A 25535-nucleotide genomic window follows, 5' to 3' on the forward strand; every position below is an offset into this window, starting at 1 on the left:
TATATCTGTATAAAATTATAACAAAGTAGTGGCTTGTTGGGGCAATAGCCCTGTTCTACAGTCAGAATCATAGAACGATATGATTTATGGGAAAACGGATTGCAAATAGCAAATCGCTAACAAGCAAACTGTAACATTGTTAGTAGTTCACAAACGTGTTGTTTTCTCATGTCGGTATGGGCCATTTTGGAGTCCCATCCTGGCTCCCTATAGGGATAGATCAGTGGGCACAACATGGAATCACAATGACGGCTTAATCTATACTAGCGGCCTGTTGAGGCTCCATTGTATAGTCAGAATCATACAACAATATTATTTATGAAGGTGAGAAAACGGATTGCGAATAACAGGTGATAGTAAGTAAACATTGTTAGTGGTTCACGACGATTTTGTTTTCTAATGCCGTTATGGTACCACAGGGATAGATCAGTGGGTACAATATGGCATCACAATGGGGATTTAAAACAGAAATTAACTTAGCATCTCATTGTCGATCGTACACAACGATGTGTCGATGACCTGGCGGTTCTCCTGAGGAATCGACCAATTTCTTCTGTTGATGATTTGTTAAATCTACGCATATAAATCGGTACACTATCGATAAAACACAAGTTTAAGTTAAAACTTTCGACTTGCGTTGTTTCAGCTGCAGACAAGTATGCTCCAGAATAAGGTTTTTTTTAGCCAAAAGGGCTGCCAAAACTGCGCGGCCTAGTTTTGTATTTTCTAGGTGTACTGAACGCACATTCACAGCTTTGGAGGAGTAAACTATAATTGAACGTATGGCCTAACTTCACCCACACTTGGCAGCAAATCCGATATGAATCTGTGAATCTGTCCTCGTATTTTACAACTGTAAGGTACAACTCTAGGAATTTCTTTCCTTGTGGCAGAAAAGAGGCAACTGCCATTGCTTTGTCGTAATTTCGTATATTTCTCATTAAATTGAGACAGTTAAGGAATAGATCCTTTAACTACAAACTGATTTGTCGTTCTCGGTGTGAAATAAGGTCATCGTAGCAGCAGAAGTTAAAACGATCGCTGGTTTTCTCTGTCCCAAAAGGGTTTAGCGTTGGTGGTTCGGCCGAAATTTTGATCGGCGTTTCGGACGTTCACAATATCTTTATAGTATTAAAAATTTTTGGCTGAATTATGTGTTGCTGTAATTATCTGCAGCTAGTAGAGAAGGTTGGCATATTTTCAATTTGAATCCTGATGACGCACCTTCATGCAGAAAAGACACAACTCTCGATTTGATTGCTTCGGGCAAATATATAAACAACGCGTCGCCCAGTTTGAGAGGACGGACATTGCGTGGAAAGACAACCCGTTATTAGACTAGCTAAGTCCTCTCCTTCTTCCATTTGACAAGACTTGCTACCGGTTTATCTACCTTTTTGCTTCTATCTACCTGATTGCTACCTTTTTCCACGGCGATAACGGGTCTGACCACGACGTCGCAGCAATGCGTTCCGTACTTTTCCCATAGCATCCACACGATCGATCTTCCGTGGAGAATCAATCGGCTTGATTTATAATTTCCGACGCGCGTTCACTTTCCCTCGGCAGTTTTCAAAAACGATTTATCTGCCGTAAATTCCAACGTTGTGATGTTTTTATCCTCAATACGAGGATGTATTTTATCATAAGAAGGGTAAGTTTTCACCGATAATTCAATAGATAATATACTGAACACCCGATATCGTCAAAACAGCAGGCACCAAACGATATACAAAACTTCGCACTCTCATATTCTTCGCTTCACAGAAAAAATACCATTAAAACATGAATAACCCTAACCCCACCTAACCTAAACTGTTCCTAACCAAATCCTCACCTAACCTATGCACACTCACCGGTGATAGGTATCAGATGACAGTGATTTTGCATGGAATAAGGAGCAACCTTTTAGCTTTTGAAGGAATCACAAAAATTTAGTAAGTAAAAGAAACGGAGGGAGTAGGAGGGAAGAATTATTCAAACACCTTCCTGACATCGTCTCATGAATAAAAATACGAAAAAGTAATGCAAAGCAATATTTGTAACATAGTTTGGTCGTTTAGATTATTTCGGCCTGCGTATCCTTGCCGGTTTGGTCTTTCAGACACGTTTCTGCAGCTCGCCATCTTCAGGTGTGTGTGTGTGTGTGTGTGTGTGTGTGTGATGATAGAGAAGGACCTGTACGATTGTAATGGTGAAGAAAGAGGTAATGATAGGGGGAGGGTAAACGCAACATTTCAATACAATTTTTCACTTGCCTCACTATTTTCTCAGCTTAACTTGAAGAAACCATGTCATATTTTACAACGTTGTATGGAGGAATGTTTTTCTACAAAATAAGTCTAATTCGAAAGTTGTAAACAAATGCTGTCAGTACTTATTTTAATCTGGAAGTTAGCTGCCTAATATAATTCGAATTAAAATTGTGGAAGATTTTCCGAGAGGACTGTATATTTCTTACATATAATTAAATAACTTTTTAAGATCAATCGAATAAATTTAAAAAAAAAAACGCTAAAACCGAGTAAAAATTCGCGTACTCGTTGGTGAGGGGCCTGTAAAAGTCCCGCCGATGTTGGTTGTATTAAATCCAGATCCTGAGGATGTGGTTCAGATCTTCATATGTTCCTCATGTGTTGCGTTGTTGTTTTTCTTATTATTATTACTCAGTTGGTGCACTGTACACAGGGGATAGCCTGTAGCATATTGGCCACTAGACACATCAAAGTAGGCCAATATGCAAGAACAATGTGCGCAGTAGATAGGTGTCATGCCCAAGCACTTGGTCAACATTGGTCGGCCATTGTTTGTTGTTTCCAACCCTGTTTTCAATAACGTGTAAATAGAAATTTTACACCCTGGCCAAACTCAAACCTTCATCAGCGATTTTCTCGACCTCGATGTCCATCACGGCACAAGAAAAGTAAGCATACGGACATTGAGGCCATGCTGGCCCAATCTTACGCGAAGAGCTGGCCCATGTATTGGCCCAGTGTGTGGAGTCAAGTGCATGGCTAGCATACCATGGTGCCCAGCTTGGTGACCAATGGATTAGCCTGTGTTGAACACTTTTCACGTTACCTACGTCTTTTACAACTTTATTCTATAAAGTCTAAGAGTCCCACTGTAAATTTGATTACACTAATGGAAAGAGAATTGAAAATTCTATGAAATTTATGTTTTTGCATTTTAATTTTAAGCAAACAAAATCAACATCACATAGAATATAAATGTTAACGAGTTTCTAAAGTTCTTAGTTTAAGAAAGATTTTCTTGGTTCTGTAAATACTGACATACTGATACTTTAAGTAGTGACTACATATAGTAAAGAAAACATGACAGCGTCCGTGGATCGGGTCAATCGATGGCTATGACATCGATGGCCCGGAGAGTCTTAGGGCTATGACACACGAAGCGGTTCTGACCGAGCGTTTACGGAGAGGAAAACCGAGTCGACAGGTCGTTTCTTTCTTGGCAATGGGATATGACAGACGGTGCTGTCAGTATCGCCTGACTGTTTTGAATCCGAAAGGGTGGGTCGACGAGACGAACCCTCTCCGAGTAGGTTTTGAAAGCGTATTTCCTGTAATGGCCACATGTATCTGCTTTGCGTCCAACTACGCGTTGAAACTGTTTTCAATTTTGTTTTCATCTTGCATTTTTTTGCATTTATTCATTTATTTTCTACATGAACCACTATTGGATTACATATAATATAGATGCTTTATTGACTTTTCCATCACATTATATGTCTTATTTATAAAATTAAATTTAAAATTATTTATATTACATGTACTTATCTGTGTTTCTTAGTGACGTGTTTCAAAATTTGTTGAAGACGTGAGGAGCGGACAAGAATGAGGTAGTTTAAATATTATATATTCATTATATTTCGAGGTCCGATTGACCAAATAACTTCTTTCAATTAATTAATCTTTATGTACGGTATTGGCTGAAATGTAAAAGTTAGTGTCACGAGCGGGATTCGAACTCACGACCTACGGCTCAACACGCCGCTGCTCTAACCACTTGAGTCATCGTGACTGCGACCCACTCGGACACCAACTCCCCATCTCAATCTACTTCTAAAAATTCGAAAGGTAGGTTGAGATGGGGAGTTGGTGTCCGAGTGGATCGCAGTCACGATGACTCAAGTGGTTAGAGCAGCGGCGTATTGGTCGTGGGTTCGAATCCCGCTCGTGTCACTAACTTTTCATTTCGACCAATACCTTACATAAAGATTAATTAATTGAAAAATATTATATATTTGAATTAAGGTTTTTAGTTGAGATGAAAAAAAAGTTAATGGCACGAGAGGGATTCGAACCCACGACCTTCGGCTAGATACGCCGCTGCTCTACCACCCGAGCCATCGTGACCTCGATCCACTCGGACATCAACTCCCCATCTCAACCCCACCTTTTGAGTTTTCCCTCCTTTTTTCATTTTTCAAATCTAGCCGTATCTAGCCGAAGGTCGTGGGTTCGAATCCCTCTCGTGCCATTAACTTTTTTTCATCTCAACTAAAAACCTTAATTAATTGTCATGTATTAATTGGTCAAGTGGACCATGAAAGTAGTGAATTAATATTATATATTGTTCATTTCCAGCTGGTTATAATTTTTAGCGAATTGTTTAAACACTCTTATATTCTCAGAGGAAAAGCACTGTTTCTTAGCATGAAAAGCATTGTTTGCACGAAAAGCAATGGGAAAAGTCGATTTTCTTTTAATTAGCCAACAGATGGTTATCGACAAACGGGCGTAATATCCCGTTTACCAATGGGGTTCTTCGATCTCACAAGGTGGAAAAGACATTTAATTTTAGAGAAGAATAAACCAAGCGGGGTTGTGAGAACCCATTGGGCCTGTGAAAAAAATTCCGGATCGATGGAAGATATAATTAATTCGCCAGTGGCGAAATGGTTTTGCGCTGAATGACGCACCCTCCTTTTTCCGTGCCCAACCTCATTTCCGCCCTCGGGCTCCCTTTGTAACGGCCTATCGGTTCGATGCACATGTAACGTCCATGTGCATGATCGCAACCGCTGAATCCCTGTCATGAGCACGACGTGATGTTAACAGTCGTTGAACACCCTAGGCCCAGCATTATAAGATCAAGTATTTGGATACCAAACCCCATTCCTGTATACAATAGGAAGCCTTCGACGTCTGAGATACAACAGAATAAAAACCAGATCAGAAGCCATCACAAAATTCTGCAGAGAAAGTTACAACGGGACCTGACAAAATGGGAGGAAGTCAAGTTTGAAGAAAGGCAACCCCAAGTTTCAGGAAGGTGCCCTAATCTGGTATGGTATATTGATGGATCAGAGATGAAACAGGAAGTTGTAGGAGTTACGGAGCCAAATTACACTCTAGTAAATCCACTTGAATTCCAACTACCTAGGTGGACAGGGTGCCCTTATTGTCCAGCTGAGTTTCTCTTGAACCAATGATGCTATCAAATATACTTNCGAGGTCACGATAGCTCAAGTGGTAGAGCAGCGGCGTATCAAGCCGAAGATCGTGGGTTCGAATCCCGCTCGTGCCATTGACGTTTTTATCTCAACTTAAAACCTTAATTAATTGTAATATACTATAATAATAATAATTAGCTTCTTCAGTAAAGTAAACATTAATTGCCTTTATTGTTCTGTCATTGTTTGCCAAACTCTCATTATGAGAGCAAATCTTAATTCCTGAAAGTAAATAAATTCAACAATAATTCCAATTGGTTACATTCAGTATTTCATTCAAAATGGACCGAAGAGCACATTTTTTCCGATCAACAGCGAGTTGTATGTTCGACTGCTTTATTGCTTAGTGGTGGTACTGTACGTCCTGCAGTCGTGTTGAACCCCCAAAAATTTCCTGATCACCCAGAATGAACCACAAAACGTTTATTCGTGTTGCTCGTAATATGAGGACATACGGACCAGTCGCTGTTCCATCACAAAGAAACCGGCAGCGTAATTTCGACGAAGAGCTGAATATTTTCCTCTATGTTCGCGAAAATTCAAATTCCTCTCTCGGTAATGATGGAAGGGTATTAGGTTTTAAAAAAAAATAAAATTAGAGATGTACTCCGGACTTACAATTTTAAGCCGTATCGCTCTCATCTCGTCCAGGAGCTTTGGACTTTGATTATGACAGGCGTCTAACGTTCCTTGTACAAATGTCGATTTGGGAGGCTGAAGAAAACTTCTTCCATACATCCTATGGACTGATAAATCCAAGTTCGCCTCTAATGGCATACTAAACCGTTGGAATTTTTGAACGTGGGCAGAGGAAAATCCGAGAATTTCGTACTGTTGTCATCATCATTCAAAGATCAACGTTGGGTGAGGAGCACGGAAATAAATTGGGCCTTATTTCGTAAATAATTTAAATGGTGTTCCTCAATTTTTTGACGGAGGTTTTACCAACTCCTTTAGATGATGTTCGACTGCAACAACGGCTCGATCTGTTGACCTCTTCGGTCAGATCAATTTAACTTCACTTAGACTATTTTCCGTGGGGACTTTTAAAAAACAGTGTCTACGCCAATCATAATCCAACAACCTAAGTTGAAGAATTGCGGCAAAGGATAGAAAATGCTAGCCAATCCATCTCCCCAGATTCTATCGCTTTGAGCACCGATGAAAGAGTGGATAAAAAGAGCGAATTTTTGCATCTTTAAGCAAGGCAGGCAGTTCGAACATCAAATGTGACCAATGAGCAAACCAAATGACTGTTTGTTTTTTTTCTTCAGACTTTTTGCCATAAACTTTGTCATTTTTTGACCAATTTAAAATTCGATTGCACCAATGTTTTTAGCGTAAAAAATCCTTTGAAATTATCTGTCAGGATGTCTAGGATAAGCTTTGAAATTTTGAAGTTGAACTGGGCCTGAAGGTTCCTGTATAATTTTTCTCCAAAAAAAGGTACGAATTTGAAACGAGACTAAAAAATATTAAACACGTATTTTTTTTTATAGTCATTGGTTCAAGAGAAATTCAGCCGGGCCGTTTAAAAAGAACAGTGTATTCCAATCTGAGGTCCGTGCAATCAAACTCGGTGCACAAGAGTTGATATAGAAGAAAACCAAAGGTGCATGGATGAAGAAAAATTCACAAAATCTTTTTATTTTTCATTATAACGACAAGTTGATCTACAGCATGTATATCACTCAACTAATTTTTAACTGTCCTTACTTATATTTTATCCGTTTATTAAGCACAGTAAATAGTAAGATACTTTCATTGACAAAAAGAGAATGTAATACAGCGCGTCGTACTAAACTTACATAGCAATCGGTTGAAAACTAGGGGCCGTACATGAGGGTTGTATTTTGGGGGTGAGACCTGCTGATTCAGAACTTATTGGATGAAGTCTCGACCGTCAAGACCGTGCTGACTTGCAATTACTGCTATTCGCCAAACTCGACCACAAATTTTTTTCTTCCTTTCTTTCTTTTAAACGACAATAAACACTGTAACAGCATTGCTGTCAACAATGTTACTGTCAATAACAGTACTGTTACAGTCCTTGGCAATGTTGGAACTGAGTCGTTCTTCAGCAGAAATTTAAAATCGTCTGTGAAAAACTTAATCATGTCAATCTGTAAACATATTTGAGATTGTTTAACCCTGATGGTGGTCGTAAAATAGGTCGAAAGTTAGGCAGTAAAGATTGAATTTGCTTTCTCATCAAGAACATACCGTGATCCAGAGTATTCGTGAGTAGAAAAGTGGTCGATACACCTAACAACACGATTCTATTTTAATGTCCATCTTTGCCGTACACCTCGACAGGGCTACATATAATTGTCCATGTGTAAATATCGTTTCGCAATAATGATAAGTGATTTTTTTCACTTCATCATTTCTGGCTGATAATAAAACTCTATGACTCATTTCTTCCACTGATAAATCTGATGGCAAAAACTTTTCAATTAAATTATCGCATAACATTTTCTTGGTTATTTCAAGTGTATTTATGCTATTATTCTATTATCTAATAGCCAATCTGAGAATTCAGTGGAATCTCCGTCCGCACGCATAATCTTGGGCAATTGGAATTACTGAAAGCTATTCCATAGCAAACTATTTTTAAACTATCTTCATAAATTTATCTTCTGCCTCCTTTTTTTTAATACTTACAAACCTGTCAAAAGATACCACCCAGTTTAAAAATTTTCTCAGTAAATGCACGATCGTTATTAAAAGCATCTCTATATGTTCTATCAATAGTGGCTAATACAGTTTGGGGAATCATCGATGCTTTATGCCAGCTGAAAATGTCTGTTGCTTGTTGCGTGTTTCATTTTACGTGCACTTCAGTGTGACGCAGAATTCAACTAAATTAAAAGTAACCCGAATCTGTAAGGTTTCGTGGTCCGATTGACCAAATTAATTCTTTTCAATTAATTAATCTTAACTTAAGGTTTTGGTTGAGATAAAAAACAATGACAGAACAATAAAGGCAATTAATGTTTACTTTACTGAAGAAGCAAATTATTATTATGTTATATTACAATTAATTAAGGTTTTTAGTTGAGATAAAAAAGTCAATGGCACGAGCGGGATTCGAACCCACGACCTTTGGCCCAATACGCCGCTGCTCTAACCACGTCAGCTGTCGTGACTTCGATCGACTGGGACACCAACTCCCTATCTCAACCTATCACCTTTCGAATTTTCCCTCCTTTTTGCTAATTTTCAAATGTCGTGTAATCAGGATTTGATTCTCGCCGACTAATGAAATGCCCACGGAGAGCTTTAGTGAAGTAATACTTCATTTAACTTTTTAAATCCATTAGCTTTCGTGGTCCGATTGACCAATTAACATCTTTCATTTATTAATGTTTTGTGATAACCAACGTCAGGATTATGGGGTGGAGACTGGGGTAGAAGTAAACTTACACGGGCAGAGGAAAAAGTTAACTTCTGTATTAAGAATTTAATAGCTACAGGAGTGGAGGGCTTACGGGAAACAGACTCGTCAAATATTACAATCATTCGTATTATATACCATGGTGGGAGGTCTAGGAGGGAATTAGCAATGGTGGGAGTGAAGGGTGTTGGTAATGTCTTATCTTGGGAGTCGGTACAAGGGGAAAAGCTTTTAAAATAAAATATTTATGAATAATTGGAATAAGGGATATTACAGTTTATTTAATGCAAAAAGGAGGGAAAATTCGAAAGGTTGGGTTGAGGTGGGAAGTTAGTGTCTGAGTGGATCGAAGTCACGATAGCTCAACCGGTAGAGCAGCGGCGTATTTAGCCGAAGGTCGTGAGTTCAAATCCCGCTCGTGACAGTAACTTCTCACTTCAACCTACCTTTCGAATTTCCCCTGCTTTTTGCCATTTTTTAAAAGTCGTATAATCTATTTGATTCTCGGCGACAAATGAAATGGCCTCGGAGAGCTTTAGTGAAGTAAACTTCATTTTGCTTATGAATTGATTAGGTTTCGTGGTCCGATTGACCAAATAAATTATTTTCAATTAATTAAACTTTGAGATAAAAAAGGCAGTACCACGAACAGGATTCGAACCCACGACCTTCGTGACTTCGATCCACTCAGACACCAACTTCCTACCTCAACCCCACCTTTTGAATTTTCCTTTCTTTTTGCCATTTTTCAACTTTTTTATCTCAACCAAAACCTTAATTAAAGATTAATTAATTGAAACCCGAATGGTTTATGTCCTGTAATATATATAATATATTGTTGTTTACAGTAATACTATTACAGTCCTTGGAAATGTTGCGACTGAGTCGGTCTTCACTTGAAATTTAAAATCGTCTATGAAAACCTTAATTATGTCCTTAATAACGTCAATCCGAATACTTTGTATTTAAGATTGTTTTGCCCTCATGACGACTTTAAAATAGGTCCAAAGCTTGGCAGTAACAATTGAATTTGCTTTCTCATCAAAATCATATGGTAGATTAATAAAATGAAAATGAAAAGAAAAATGCATAGCAATTATTGTTTTCGGCGAAGCGGCATAGTGAACAAGTTATTTTTGTAGCAAGTCTACCAAATATCGAGAGGAGCGGAAGTTTTTGAGCTTATTTATTTGGAGTTGCTGTTTTGACTTATTTAGAAAAAAAATGATAATATAAAACTAGCGGATGCTCAACGCCAACCACCGGGCCGCCCCCGGCTGCTACCGTCTGCTAGCTTTTTCGCAAGGGGATGAGTGGGCAATGAAAAAAAGGTGGCGGCGAAGCGGCCCGGGGTGAGCTAGCAGGGTGGAGTAGTCACGATTATATAATAAATTATTAATAAACTCAATAACTGATGTAGTCCATTTATAAATTCTGATGAAATTTTTCTGTTAATTCAATTAATGTAAGGTCTTGGTGAGATGAAAAAGTTAGTGTCACGAGCGGGATTCGAACCCACGATCTTCGGCTAAACACGCCGCTGCTCTCCCACTTGAGCTATCGTCACTTCGATCCACTCGGACATCTTTTCATCTCAACCAAGACCTTACATAAAAAGAATAATTAATTGAAATAAATAATTTGGTCAATTAGACCATTAAAAAAATATGGATTTTCTGTTAATACTGCTTAATGTGCAGTTTTTTTTGTTGTCCATTTTGACATGTAAGATAATCAATCTCCTGAAATATTGCCGTCTGTTCACGGGACACCCTGATAAGATCCAGCCATCATTAATAATTAATTTTATAATCATGTATGTTATATGTTATAATCGTGCAATTATCTGATCAAAAGTTTGTAATTTTTGTTATGTAGCCTAAATTAAGCAACCTAAATCAAAGTGGTCAATTATCGAAATTAAGTTTTATAGTTTTAAATAGCAATAAGATGGAGTTTTTATAAATAAATATAAGCCTTTAGTTCCAGCACGTTTATTTACATGGGAAGCTTTTCAATTATTTTATAATCATCTTCAGCCCCTTAACTCACAGCCTTGTTATTTATATTTTTTTAATATAAGACTACTTATCAATTTTGATAAGTAGTGTTATATCACTTTGTATCAGTTTGATAAGTAGTGTTAAATGAAAAAAAAAATATAAATAACAAGTTCACTAATTTCGTGGTCCGCTTGACCAATTAATATTTTACAATTAATTAAGGTGATTTAATTTATTATATGATATTAATATTGATATAATATTATATTATAATATTAATTAAGGTGATTACTTAATTAATTTTGATATATTAATTGGTCTAGCGGACCAGGAAATTAGTGAATTTAATGAATTTAAATGAAGTATACTTCACTAAAGCTCTCCGTGGCCATTTCATTTGTCGTCGAGAATCCAATCCGATTACACGACATTTTCAAAATGGCAAAAAGGAGGGAAAATTCAAAAGGTGCGGTTGAGATGGGAAGTTGATGTCCGAGTGGATCGAGGTCATGATAGCTCAAGTTGTAGAGCAGCGGCGTATCAAGCCGAAGATCGTGGGTTCGAATCCCGCTCGTGCCACTGACTTTTTTATCTCAACTAAAAACCTTAATTAATTATAAATAACAAGGCTGTGGGTTAAGGGGCTGAAGATGATTATAAAATAATTGAAAAGCATCCCATGTAAATAAACCTGCTGAATCTAAAGGCTTATATTTATTTATAAAAAACACCATTATGGAGTTCCTCAGCAAGAACGGGTGCCACACTCAACAACATCTTCAATAAGATGGAGTACTAAAATTAATTTTTAATATTGAATTTGATGAACAATTTTGCTATCTAATTACGACTTTTTAGAAACTTTCATATACTATAAAATCTTTTTTGTAGAACTGAAGGCCGGTTTCGATTAAGTTGTTAGAAGACGTTTTATATTATATGGAATTAAGCAATTTGAGTTCCTCAGTCTATCCACTCCATAATCTGCCAGCTTAAACTGCCGGCCTTTGGATTTGGATTTAGTTGATGAACACTGAAAATTGAGTCGTAAGGTTAGAAAATATTTTTTTTTTTATATTGGCATTTAAGCTGACCAAATATTATCTAGAGAATTCTTTAATTTGCTTCATCAGCAACACAATTTCTCCTTTTGCTTTTTCACTACCAATTTGAAATAAAAGAAATAATAGGCACATTTCTAGATATTAAATGTGATTTCTACCGTATCAAGACCAAAACGGCGGATTTTATAAATGAACCAATGAATTAAGTGAATGCCAGTATGCATCTTGCCAAGAAAGGCGGAATCTTGAACACCTTCGGTCGTCGAACATACTGATCAACAAGCAATAGGGCAAGAAATGGTATGTAATTCTGAAGACTGGGGTAGAATTTAAAATTTCTAAAACTGGAGAATCGTTGATATATTAGTTAAAAATATAGAATCCAGACGGATCCTTGCCACAAAGAAATCCAGTTTTTAACTGACAAATAATTTTAAAAAAATTATAGAATTAACCAGATAAATTAATATCTTGTAATAAATGAACAACACGTTTTCTCATTGACGTCAGATGTCTTAGGACGATTGGCGTCAGTCTTTATGGCAAAAATTATTTATTAGTACTAAAATTTCAGTTACTTCAATTAAATGAAAATATCGTAACAAACAAAAATTCAAAAATTCGCAACACGTACGAAAGGTATACATGTATTTCCTGATGTACGTGTACAAAAGTTAATTATAAATTTAAAAACGAAACTCTCATAAATAAGTGACTTAAGCAAGTATGATAATGGATTAAATTGTTATTCGATATATTACCAGTGGTTTGCTAAAGCTGCTATCATAATCATAATAAGATGAAATAAGCCATCCTTCACTGTGATAAAGGCTTTACCGTGAAAGGCTTAATTAAACCCTAACAAACATCGATGTAAAATATCAGTCTAAACAGGCCCAAAAAACAAGTCTACTTTCCTTGAAAGTCGTTACAAATTTTATTTAAGGGAGGATGTCAATAAAAAAGATCTAAAGGTTTTATACTACTACAAACAGAAAATTTTGTGTTTTGTTCAATTTATAACATACAAATTACTTGTATGCTATGCTTTAAAAAAAGTATAAATTAAAACATGTATATGTATATATATCATAAATGTGATAAATGATCTTCAATATTTGTTGGAAGCAAAACATGAAAAAAGAAATTATATTATTTTAAATGGAAAATATTTAAGTCATACGTATATTTTTATTCTTTTGAGTCACGGATCAAGAGCACTGACGATAGGTGACCCTATTATTAACCTCATTGAAGAGTGCCGTTCCTTGGTTCTATATAGAGAGCGTGTAGGATTGCCACTCAATATGAGAATCGTGCTTGAACAGAGGGTATCTGGGTTCACTGTTCCGATTCTTGGAAGGGAGAGGGTTGTTTTATTGTATATAGTAACAATTTTTGTGTCTCTAGCAGTGAGACTGAATGTATTTATTGGTATGAATGTGAGTGAAAGGATCAAGGCAGTACATTGACCCTGAATTAAGTTATTTATATAATACATGTAGAGGGTGATGGAGGAAGTATAAAGTACTCCACCACCGTAATTGAATGAATTGTATGTAAATAAGAAAGACTGTATGTAAGAATGAATAAGAGTGTGAATGGGTTTGGATGTAGGAACTGCATGCATTGGATGCTGAATTGACGTAACTGTTGACATCACCTAGAGCCCAAACTTGGCGAGGTCTGTCCCCCGGACTGCCAACACCGGAGGTGGGTGATTCTCGAGGTCTGCCAGTAGTTCATTGTAAATTGCATAAGCTGGAATTGACGTGGGCTGCGAGAAATGATAGGCTCAACTGTGTACACGTGTGCATATATGTACATGCAGATAAATCCTTATCTTTTGAGTCTTTATATAGGTCCTGATATTGGGCCGCGATTATGTTATTAATGAAACATTTGAGTTAACAGATTCATTTGCGTGAGTCTCTTTGTTTAGTTTTGAACTGCATACACCAAAGGTATCATTACCGGAAAAAGAAACACACCCCTTCCGCCTAGCATGTTTTATGTACTTCAAATTGTATCCAGAACCGGAAAATCCACAATGGGCCGTATAATAAAATATACTTGTATGATTCTATCATCGACAAAATGTGATTACAACGAGTGGATAAACTTCCCGTAAAAAACACACAAAAACGAAGATAAATCATCGAACCGTGGCGGCTCGGAAAGCCGCGGGATATGCGGATCTGAAACAAATCAGAGCTACTTTTATGTTTTCGACAGGAGGGGTTAAATGAAAAGGTGAGATTTCGATCTCGAATATAAATTCGACGTTGAACGTCAATCGAGAACGAATTTAGTAATTTAAAATTATAACAGGTAACAAGCAAGTACGGAAATTTCATGAAATCCTGTTAATTTGCAAATTAATTCTTGCTCGTTTGAAATTATTTGCGTTAATTGAGAACCTTTTATTATACATTTCATTAATTTACTAATTGATTATTTTTTCTAAACATATATGCAAATCATTTCTGGTCTGGTTTTTGCGCTCATTCTCCTTTTCATGAATTGGCAAAAGGATTCTTTGTATTTGAACAGGGAAAACTCTATTGCTGGGAGAATGCTTAGAACAAAAAAACTATTTCTACGTTATTGTCGTGCCAAATCAGCATTGTGATCAATAAAAATAACACTTTTTCGAAAATATATTTGGTCACCCTCAGAATTAAATTTCTATGCAGAAAGACGTGATGTAAGAATCAAAACCCTTCGGTTAACAAATTGATGCAGGGCGTGAGAAGGTCGATTATTGTATCTCACTTAATGCCAAATTATAGTTCTGGTCAATGAAAATGACAATGCACTAATTTCGTGGTCCGCTTGACCAATTAATACATTACAGTTAATTAAGGTGACTTTTTTTGGCGCTACGGGCCCCAGTACGCCGCCCTGAGGAACACCTGGACAGGATAATGCGCAGAGGGTGCCTCGGAAAAATACACTAATCGCGAGACCATTGGCGCTTTAGCGTTAGACGATTAACGGGTATGGGTTCGGGGTGAAAGTCGTTGGATTGGTGGGCTGGGATGAGGGTGGGTATAGGGCGTTATGAAGGCGTCTTGGAGGATATTAGAGAAGGCTCGGGTGAAAAGGTGTTGGACAAGGTAGGAATGAAGGTCTAGGGTTTTATGGAAGCGTCCGTATCGACTGCTAGCGGTTTAGAAGACAAATGGGATTAGAAGGTTTGTGTAATAAGAATACAAGCGGCAAGCATAGGTTCGATAGATTTTTGATTGAAGTGACTGGATTCTTGGGAAGTTGGAACGCTTGGTTGATCCCCATAGTTCATTTCCGTAGGTCTAGATTTGTTGTAAACGTTTATGTAAAGTAATAGGCGTCCCAGAGGATTGACGGGAATGGTTCGGGATTAAAGATGTTGGATAAAGAGGTGGGATGAAAGTCTAGTGTTTTATGGAGGCGTGTGTATCGACTTATAGCGAGCGAGGGGGAATGGAATTTGTCCGTCTGTGAAGTGAGGTTGGATACGAAGTATAGGTTGGACAATTGTTCGAAGGATTGTCGGCTGGAGATATGGGATCCTTTCTCAAATCGATTTATTAACAGTACAGATTTTATTATTGTATCGTAACTTTGTAAACAAAAAATTGTCCATCTTTTTTACCCAGACGATGTCTAAACAAATATTGTCATTTTCAATTAATTAAGGTTTTTAGTTGAGATAAAAAAGTGAGTGTCACGAGCGGGATTCTACCACTTGAGCTATCGTGACTTCGATCCTCTCGGACACCAACTCTCCATCTCAACCTACAACCGTTCGAATGTTCCTTCTTTTTTGCCATTTTCAAGATTTTTTTATCTCGACCAAGACCTTACATAGAAAGAATAATTAATTGAAAGAAGTAACTTGGTCAATTGACCACTAAAACGTAAATGGAGAAATTTACTAACCTACACTACAACTAAATTGGAGGTCGGAAGATTATAGTGATCTTGCGGCCTCCTTTCTTTCACACTAATCAATACATTCAAACAGTATTTACAAATTCCAATCATACACTAAATTATTCTAAAATTCCACTCGCGCTAATAAATACATTCATTCTGGACAGGCCACTACACTTCGGAAGCACAGTACCAACGAAATGCCAATGACCCGTCCCACACATCGTTCTACAAATACAGGGTGAATTGCTACTCGTGCTACAAACTTCTCCAGTAGATTCTTCACCCTAAAATGAACAAAAAAGTTCATATTGTCCATGGTCCGATTCTCAACCATTTCAGAGTAATTTCGCTTTTTATCGATTTTGAAAGATATCACGTCCTGGCGTCGGAAAATCGTGATATCTTTTAATCTAAACATTTCTCTGAAAATCTAATAGCACCGTTGAAATTCCCGTTAATTTTTCAATAAGAAGATGACGGTGGCAAAATGTTTGGGCTAATTTTTTGTGTTTTATTTCAGCCAGAACTACAAAAAGAGTGGAAAATTGTGTAAATCGGAAAGTGTATAAAGTAATCCAGAGTTTCTAATTTTAGTCTCAGAAGGCAGCAAATTTGAGGAAAACTACCTGATTTAATAACGCTTCCAACGCACTCGTCATTTTCTTATTTAGTGGTTGTGAGACCAAGATGTTGATGACAAAAAGAGAAAAAATGGTGGTTCAAGGATTGCTAATGTTTGAGAGTGACTTGCTACTCGTGCTACAAACTTCACCAGTAGATTCTTGACCCTAAAATGAACAAAAAAGTTCATATTGACCATGGTCCGATTCTCAACCATTTCAGAGTAATTTCGCTTTTTATCGATTTTGAAAGATATCACGTCCTGGCGTCGGAAAATCGTGATATCTTTTAATCTAAACATTTCTCTTAAAATCTATAAGCACCGTTGAAATCCCCGTTAATTTTTCAATAAGAAGATGAAGGTGGCAAAACGTTTGGGTCTTTCTTCCTTGACCTTCTAGCTGTTTGTAAACTTCTTAAGCATTACATACTAAATGGGCATTAAATTAAATTAAAAAATTTCAATGGAATTATGATTTTGATTCTCTCTAAAAATTAACGGGGATTTCAACGGTGCTTATAGATTTTAAGAGAAATGTTTAGATTAAAAGATATCACGATTTTCCGACGCCAGGACGTGATATCTTTCAAAATCGATAAAAAGCGAAATTACTCTGAAATGGTTGAGAATCGGACCATGGGCAATATGAACTTTTTTGTTCATTTTAGGGTGAAGAATCTACTGGAGAAGTTTGTAGCACGAGTAGCAATTCACCCTGTATATACGTACCTATACTAATTTGGTGGGCCTGTGAGTATCCGATATTTCGTCACAGTCACACCCATGCATACTTCGACACTCACGCAAATAAAAACATCCATACAAATAGGGGAGATATACCACGTGTGGTGGGTTACATATAGCCATACGTATTGATTAATTTTAGGTAATCAATGACCTTCCGTTTATAATCACTGTTGTGCTTAAGTACTTTTGTTATGTCATTAGGAAGTTGTTCGCATTTTTCTAAAATATGTCTTACTGTTACAGTTGCGCCGCACATGGGGCATCTCCTCGGTCTCTTGCCGATGAGGGATACGGATAGGGATAAGAGAGGCGGCAACAAGGCCTACTGCACTTCTATCTAAATAGATCTATTGTGCTCCTCTGTTATTTATAACTCACTGGCCAGCTTCAGCCTATTAACCAGCCTTGGTGTAGGATCTTGCTTGTGGTTTTTCTTGTCCTAGTTGCAAGAACCTGCACCTACATAGACCTTCACAGAAACGTAAAATGTGTTCTGCGGTCTCCTCCTCTTCCTCGCAGTATCTACGTAGTGTTTCTTCTGTCTGTACTCCTATCCGGTGCATGTGTTTTCTTAAATGGCAATGCCCTGTCAGGAGGCCAACCAGAATCCTGGTTCGGTAGCGGTTGCTTTTCCAGTAATTCTTTTGTAAGTTTTGTGGTTGGCCCTTCTATGAATCTCTTCTCGTGCCTCATCCCTGTGGTTTTGTTCCACCAGGTTTTGGATTCATTAAGGTTCCAGTTTAAGATGTATCCTCTTTTGTGGCAGCCTGCTAGGCCGCAGTAGGGCCGATGAGATGTCCATGTGTTAGGAGGGTATGGCCTATCCTTAATCGTGTAAGTACAATTCTTTCTTTCTTTTTGAAAATTTCAGAGATCCAAGGTTTGACTTTCGGTTTTATCACCTTTAGTTTTTCATTCAGGGCGTTAATTATGTTACAAATGCATATTGCACAACCAAGTCTAAGAAAAAAAAAGTCCCACTGAAATATTTAAAAATGAAATTCCTCGATTAACATATTTCTAAATGTTATATGTACGTCAGGACTTTAAGGAGGGCGAGTGATATTTTACTCTTAAAACGCTGTACATCTGTGGATACGCTGTACATGGACGAGTGGTTGCATATCAACTATAAATGCGGTGAAAAAAAATTTTTTTAGCTTTTAAAACTGGACATCGTGTAGTATAGATTTAATTCGATTAGTTTTTAAAATGAAAAGGTTATAAATAAAACGCCATGATTCTACAAATTTTGCTTGTCTAAAGAAACGGAATTTGTGGTCGGATATGTGTGTTGTATGTGGGCCAGTTTTGCACATTGTGTGGCGGTTTTTATCCCAAATTGTTCTTTCCCTTCGGTCAAGGCCAAAATAGATAGACGTGTAATGAATATCTTCCATGCTTTTGCTTTCGTTTTTTTTTGTGTTTTGTTTTTAGAGGAAATCCGGTTAGTATATTATTTCCACACTAGCGGTGATTGTTTCGAATTTCATTTCCTCTAAATCTAATACCATCAACTGGGCTGCTTTTGTTATTCATTGCTCCAAGTAGCATATTATATATGTAATGCGTAATGAACACGAGTTTTTCAAGGGGTTGATTTTATCATGGGGATAACGTAAAACGTTTCGTACAGTTTTATTATGTGCTGAATACGTCAGATAACTTGAAAAAATAACAGCAAAATGATAAATCGAACAAAAATTGTTCATATGTGAATTTAGATACTGTGTATTTATGTACTGTTTATGTACCCTAACCATTCCTAAAGTGTGTATGCCATTGTGGTTCTAAGTTCAAGGTTTCGGAAATATATTTTCTCGTTTTCAACCACATCAGACTAAAAAGTAATTGTTTCAATTTCATTAGAAAATTTGAAATTTGTTTACCCCTTATTTCATTTTTGAAAGCGGTCATTTTTTTTCATCAAAGGTACAACCTTCGTATAATACAGTCCCTCCAAGCCAAAGTCCTCAAAATCATTGTCAACGCTTTCCAATACTACCACCCTTCACAACGACCTCCAAACACCCTTCGTAAAAACCCTAATTACCAACAAATTTTCCACATTCCATTTATTTATTTATTTACCAAGGAAATGAGCAATTATATTGGACAAATCTAGTCAATGATTTTAATTTATAATAATTAGTAATTATTTATTAACTTGCTTACTTATTAATTAATTAATTTTTTTACGAGGATTCGCAACAGCAGAGGTTATATCAACCCTCGAGGTGCCGGTGTTTTTGAAAAAAAAAAAAAAAACATTTGTAAGTATGTTGTTTTCGAATGCAAAGGCCGCTGGATTCGAACCCGGGACCTTTACCTTACAGTGATGAACTCCGTGTCAACGCCAAAACCGTTGCGGCCACCGACGCCCCCATTTATTTATTGATATTAGTTATTATTAAAGTAAATCTGTTGTTATTGAACTTATCTATTGTACATGTCTAATCAATGATTTATAATTTATTATATATGTATTTATTAGTAAATTGCTTATTTATTAACTTATTAATAAAATGGTTATCATTTATCAATTTATTATTTAACTTAGATAATATACAATTCTAGTCAAACAAAGGCGTTGTGTCCTAAGCCTATTGTACTTGTACTTTCTTTAATCTTACTGCAAGTGGTTTTTATAATTTTTCACCACTGTTCTTTATTTGTTTAGGCCAAATGAGCAATAATTGTAAATATATTTAAGTCCTCTGCTACATGGATGTTATAATGTCCTAAACATTTCCCCTTTTATTTCACTTTTTTACAGAACTATGTAAAATTATCTATTAAATAAATTCCAAATTTCAATTCCACATTACATGAAAAACTAGCCTCACATCCTAAATAGTGCATTAGTCAAACATCAACGGTCAAATTTACTTGAATGCACGGATGAAATATTTTTTCTAGATTACTGAAATGGTACAATTACAAAACGGGTTTGTTTCCATTGAGTTAAAGTTTTGGCCGGTCACAAGTGTCTCTGAGTCGTAGGAAGTAGCGGGTAATCGTACAACTCCCTGTTTAAAAATAATATAAATTACTATTCAGAAATCGTGAGATGCGGTCTGGTGTGACGTAGGTTTCAGAAAAACATTTTCTTTATCGTGCCAACGTTTCGATCTTTATTGAGATCATCTTCAGGGCCTGGGATTTACAAACATTGTTTACATTTAACAAATACATGTAGGATGTGGAAAAAAAGTGAATTTATACAATGCAAAATATATTTTTTATATTCAATCAAAGTATTTCTACTCTCTCAAAGTGTTTGTCTTATGTGTAATTGTGCCATTCTTGCATGTCGTGTTGAGAGTGCCAATGAGATATTGCTGTTTTGTGTTTAAAAAAAAAAAAACTTTCTCTAGAGGCGATTTTCAATGGGTTGGTTGACAATAGTGCAAATGTAAGTGAAACTGATAATGAAGGAGAATATGGATACTTTTTTTGAGATATAAAATATACCCAGGAAATAGATGATCACCATAGACACCTCCCTTTGCTGCCCTAAACAAAAATGCCTCCAAATTGGATATTTAAAAAACTTAAATTGACCGCTTGACCAATTAATTTTAATTTAAAAAAACTGTTAACGACGTTAGAAAATAAAAAGAAATATGTCCTTCACTACAAAAATTTGAAATAAGCTACAAATTGAAGGTTACCAATTGTTAAAGTATACAGGGGTTTGCTGTTTAGACAATCCGAGTGGTTAACAATCTTACATCGAGTTAAACAGAAAATAATATAAATTTTTTTTTAAATAACTTTTTTTATTAATGATTAATGCCATTTTTGGAAAATCCCTGGTGTGACTGTAGGTAGTGTGTGGTGGAGGAGATCGTGTATGGTGGAGGTGGTGGGTAGTGGAGGCTGTGGGTGGTGGAGTGAGCCTGTGAGATATCCGTATCGGAGGCCGCCCAGGCCTTTTTTTATCTACTTATGTCCTGTAGTTATCCTAAATTTAATTATTCAAAAGTCATCGAAGCCTAATTTATTGGTGAAATCAATGTAGGTATGTATTTGTAAAAAAATCATTGGCCAATAATAATAACGAAGTTTTCAAACAAGTCCGATGCATATACAAGGCATAAGAAGGGCCCCAAGACGCTTCCTTGTGAAACACCGCTTTCATATCATAGCTGCTTGAGTAGCATGGTCTATCGCATTTTGTAAAATTCTTTTTTTTTAGTATAATTTTATTATTCTGTAATAGATCAGTTTTACAGTCACTATCACCGTCATGGTTACTGTTTACTCTAGGCCAACTGCGGGGAGGGTTGGATGGAATATGATGGGATTTTTTCAAATAAAAGGGTTTTGAGTGACAGGGAGCCTATAAATCTTTGCATAGTTTCATTTGATACATAAAATGGAGCGTCAAGAAGTTTTTCGAAGAATTTTTGATTGAGCTTTGGCTCTACCCAAGGCTTCTTGTCCGTATGTCTTATTAGTTTTAGTATGAAGTTGTAAAGTCTTTCGTTTGACAGTAATAAGTTGGATCATTTATCAAGTAATCATAAGAAGATTTTGTTGTGCCACCAATTGTTGTAGTTTAAGTCGTGTTTGTCCGTTCTTGGAAGGGGCCTACATTTTAAGGTTACGTCGGTGGATTTTACCGCATTTAAGTCAATAATGTATGTTTCCAATGTATGAGATGACGCGGAAGGTTTCTCGAAAGAATAGCTGTACTATCTGCAAAGGTAAAGATGAGGAACATCTGGAGAGTATAATGCGCAGAGAGGGAATAGCCTTCAGTAATTCGGAAAAATTCACTAATCGCGAGACCATTGGTGCTTTACCCGTCTTAGAGTAATAGGAAGGAAAGGGTTCGAGATGAAAGCTGGATTAGTCGGTTGTGATGTGGGTACAGGGTGTGATGAAGGCTCTTGGAAGATATTTGAGAAAGGTGAAAGTCATTGGATTAGTGGATTTAGATGAAAGGTGTTAGATTAGTGGGTTTTATGGAGGCGTCTGTATCGGCATCTTGCGGTTTCGAGGACCAATGGGATTGAAGGTGTGTGGCGTAAGGTTGGATAACAATAGGTAGCTTGGGCTGATCGCTGATCGAAGATTATGGACTGGAATGACTGGATTCTTTAAAGTTCGGAGAATTGGTTGAACCCCACATTTCATCTGATGGATGAAGTAGTAATGTGTCAATGTGGCGTATGTTTTGTAGTGTAAGTATCGACCTGTTATCAAGAAATCTTTTGAATAATTATATCTTTTTTCCATTATATTTGTTTTTTAATCGAGAGTGAGGATTCCAAGTTTTTGTCCCTGTAAAAGTCCCAAAAAGCGGACGACATTGGTTGATGGGTGTGTATAGAGTCGTAATTGATTGAAGGAGGGTGAAGGTTGAGTTTGATCCTCCTTTACTTAAACAATTTTTCCAAACAGAGAAGGTAGTCGTAGATTTTCTAAAGACCACTAGATTTAGGTTTTCAGAAAGGGTGGCGGTACAGTCTGCATATATGAGGAGAGCTGTGTATGCTGATTTCAGAATAGGACCAAGAATGCTGCCTTGCGGAACACCAGCTTCATAATGGTCGGGGGTAGAAAAAGATACATTCGCACTTGAAAGTACCCATCGGAAGATTAAGGTGGTGAATGGAATGCCCTTAAGCATTCCCGGTGGCAAAACTCGACCAAAGGCTTGGCTTACGTCAAGAAAGGCCCCAGAACAGTACTACCCCTACTCAATGGAGGAAGAGATTAACGACACAATGCCACCGTTGTACAACTGACTATCAAATGTAAAAACAAATTTCTGGAATCATATTTTGAAAATTTATAGTAAAACCTTTTTAAGTTTTTCTACAAAAACAAGTAATGTTAAAACTTCCGGTGAATTAAAAAAATTGCTTATGCCTGTATCGGAGTGCTTGGTCTTTAGTTTATTTAGTCAAGTTATGTTTAATGAAAATATAATCTATTGAGACTGTAAGGACTAGTTAATAAATCGATAAAAGTTTGCATCTGTATTGCGGTTTTTAGTTAGCACAACTACGCAAAAATAATTAAAACCATATAATGCAATAATATCTATATAAAAAATAGTTTATACATATTTGAATTTTATTTTGACGAGTTTCGTATTTTTTGAAATGGATTAAAGCTATCTATTCATTATATACAAGAATACAAAACTGCTTCTATCTATATTGCGGTTTATGGTTTTTGTTCATTCAAAATATACAAAAACCGTTAAAATTGTGTACAAATACATTAATACAAAAGGGAAATAATTTATTCTGCAATAGAGTTTTACGTGTTTAGTTTTCTCGTACACAGAAAATTAATTTTTTAATTATATTCACTTATCACTGGATAAGTATTACAAGACCAAACCATTTAGTCTATGTCTGAATTTCAGTTCTACATGGTTTTCCATTGAAAATTCATTCGCGTGTAACTTATGTGTTTTTTTATTATTAATAAAGCTCATCGGATAATCTAGTTGCTTTATTATTCTTTAATTAAACTACAATTTACGTTTTAAGCCAGCTCTATGGGGTTCAAAGAAAAAATTAAATCAAATTATTTTTAGATAAAACTACGATTTTAAGTGAAGAAGATATTCATGCAAATTTTAACCTGTCCTATAGAATTTAGCAAAGCATCAAATTTCATGCGTGTTGTGGGTATTTTGTATGTAAACAAAACTATTATACTGTATCAACCAAAATCTATAAATAAGGCATAATTAATCAACGATACGTCTTACAGTGTGTGTAAATAATAAATAATTAATTATTATAATAATAAGACGAATGAATAGTTTTACGAGCGGGCGGCTGTTTTAAAAGGGAAGAGCAATCACGTGGCTACAGTTTGTTTATCATCGGTGACAGCAACCCCTAAATCCCGAACTTTTCCCTTCCCCCTTGCGTTTATACAATATTAAATCGGATTTTATCCGAAATGGAAGAATGTGGAAACCACTATCACTCTCTGGGAAGCGTATTAACCAGAGACAAATAAAATAAAAAATAAAAAAAATAGGCATGGGCATGGGTCATGTATCGGCAATCAGTTTTCCGGCGATTGGCTTTTGACATGTACGCGTCCAAGCGAAAGCTCGATTTCAACACATACAAAAAATTATATTTTTCCCTTTTTTTTTTTTTTAATAATTTATCTATTATCAGAGAAACACTTTTTTTTAATGGTCTAAAATAATATTAAGAAAATTTTTACCTTGTGGTAGACCTGGTGCCGGCGTGCCAACGAGGTCTCTATAATAAAAATCGGGATAAGGCATGATGCAATGAAAAGTAAGATAACGACGGGACGTGTTAAAAAGGTAGAGAGCATGAGTGCCCTTTAGGGCAGTTGCTTCAATACTAGCAACCCTTCACGACTGTGTTCTAGGGCGAAGCCAATGCGCCAGTCGATGCGCCACTACCCCCTCTTCCAGGCCCCCTCCCGAACGTTCCAGCTGAAGGAATTTTTTTTCTTTTTGAACTTCTTCCTTTCAACCCTTTTGCATTTGGAGTACGGCATAGAGATGAGGGTGGTTGGTCCCATGCAAATAGTCGGACACCGTACGACCGAGACGAATCCACTGAGAAAAAATAGCTCGATTCAAAGAACATTTTTTCTAAACAAAAATCCTTCTGTGACGATGGAACGATATCTTTCAGGGCCACGTTTAATTGCCTCATTTATCTGTCGGTTTGCATGACATCATTATTAACGATTAACTGAACACAGTGCTATCCGGGCAAGCGTCCAGACCTCCATCAGAGGCGTTTGATGCCATCAGAGGCATCAAACAGACCGAACAAGCGGCAGACTTTGGTTTTCAGACCGGTTTGCCTCAAAAGATACAACTCGTACTAAAATATTTTTAGGAGAGGTCATTACCAACCCAAATTATGTAATATACGGGGATGAGAGCAAAACCGATGGAAGAATCGGTTGCGCCATGTTTATAAAGAGCAAAGAAGGCTTGATTTATCAACAGATGGACCCATTCTCCTCTGGCGATTTGTCCAAAAATCTACAATAAAACAACTACATCTTAGAACGTGTCAGTTTTCGCAGGCTAATCCATAGACCGGCTGGTTAGCCGACACGCAAAACATGGAAGCGAGGGGAGGGGGATCTCGGGCAGTGCTGGAGAAAGAACACAGGGAGAAAGAAAGTATTGACATTTAAATTTGATATACCGACGGATCTAAGATCGAGTATCAGAAGCTGGCGTCTACAAAAATAAACCAAGGCCTAGAATTTATATAACACTGTGCTAAAGAGATTAAAAGGCTAGGTATTATTAACAAAATCC

At 36.7% G+C, this 25535-nt stretch overlaps 1 protein-coding gene and 1 non-coding gene across 2 annotated transcripts in view; both read right to left on the reverse strand.

The window, feature by feature from the left end:
• LOC106666671 (carbohydrate sulfotransferase 11) overlaps positions 1-24637 on the reverse strand; it is a 98910-nt gene extending 74273 nt beyond the window's left edge. The window contains exon 1 of the mRNA XM_014394020.2: positions 24446-24637. Coding sequence (XP_014249506.1) covers positions 24446-24562 — 117 coding nt within the window. The 5' untranslated portion in view covers positions 24563-24637. The remainder of the gene's footprint in view (positions 1-24445) is intronic.
• Trnan-guu lies at positions 3971-4044 on the reverse strand. The gene has a single exon. It is a non-coding gene; the product is annotated as a tRNA-Asn (tRNA).
• Positions 24638-25535: the final 898 nt, after the last annotated feature.

This window comes from Cimex lectularius, unplaced genomic scaffold, assembly GCF_000648675.2.
Source record: "Cimex lectularius strain Harlan isolate CLEC.00 unplaced genomic scaffold, Clec_2.1 scaffold173, whole genome shotgun sequence".
Classification (NCBI taxonomy): domain Eukaryota; kingdom Metazoa; phylum Arthropoda; class Insecta; order Hemiptera; family Cimicidae; genus Cimex; species Cimex lectularius.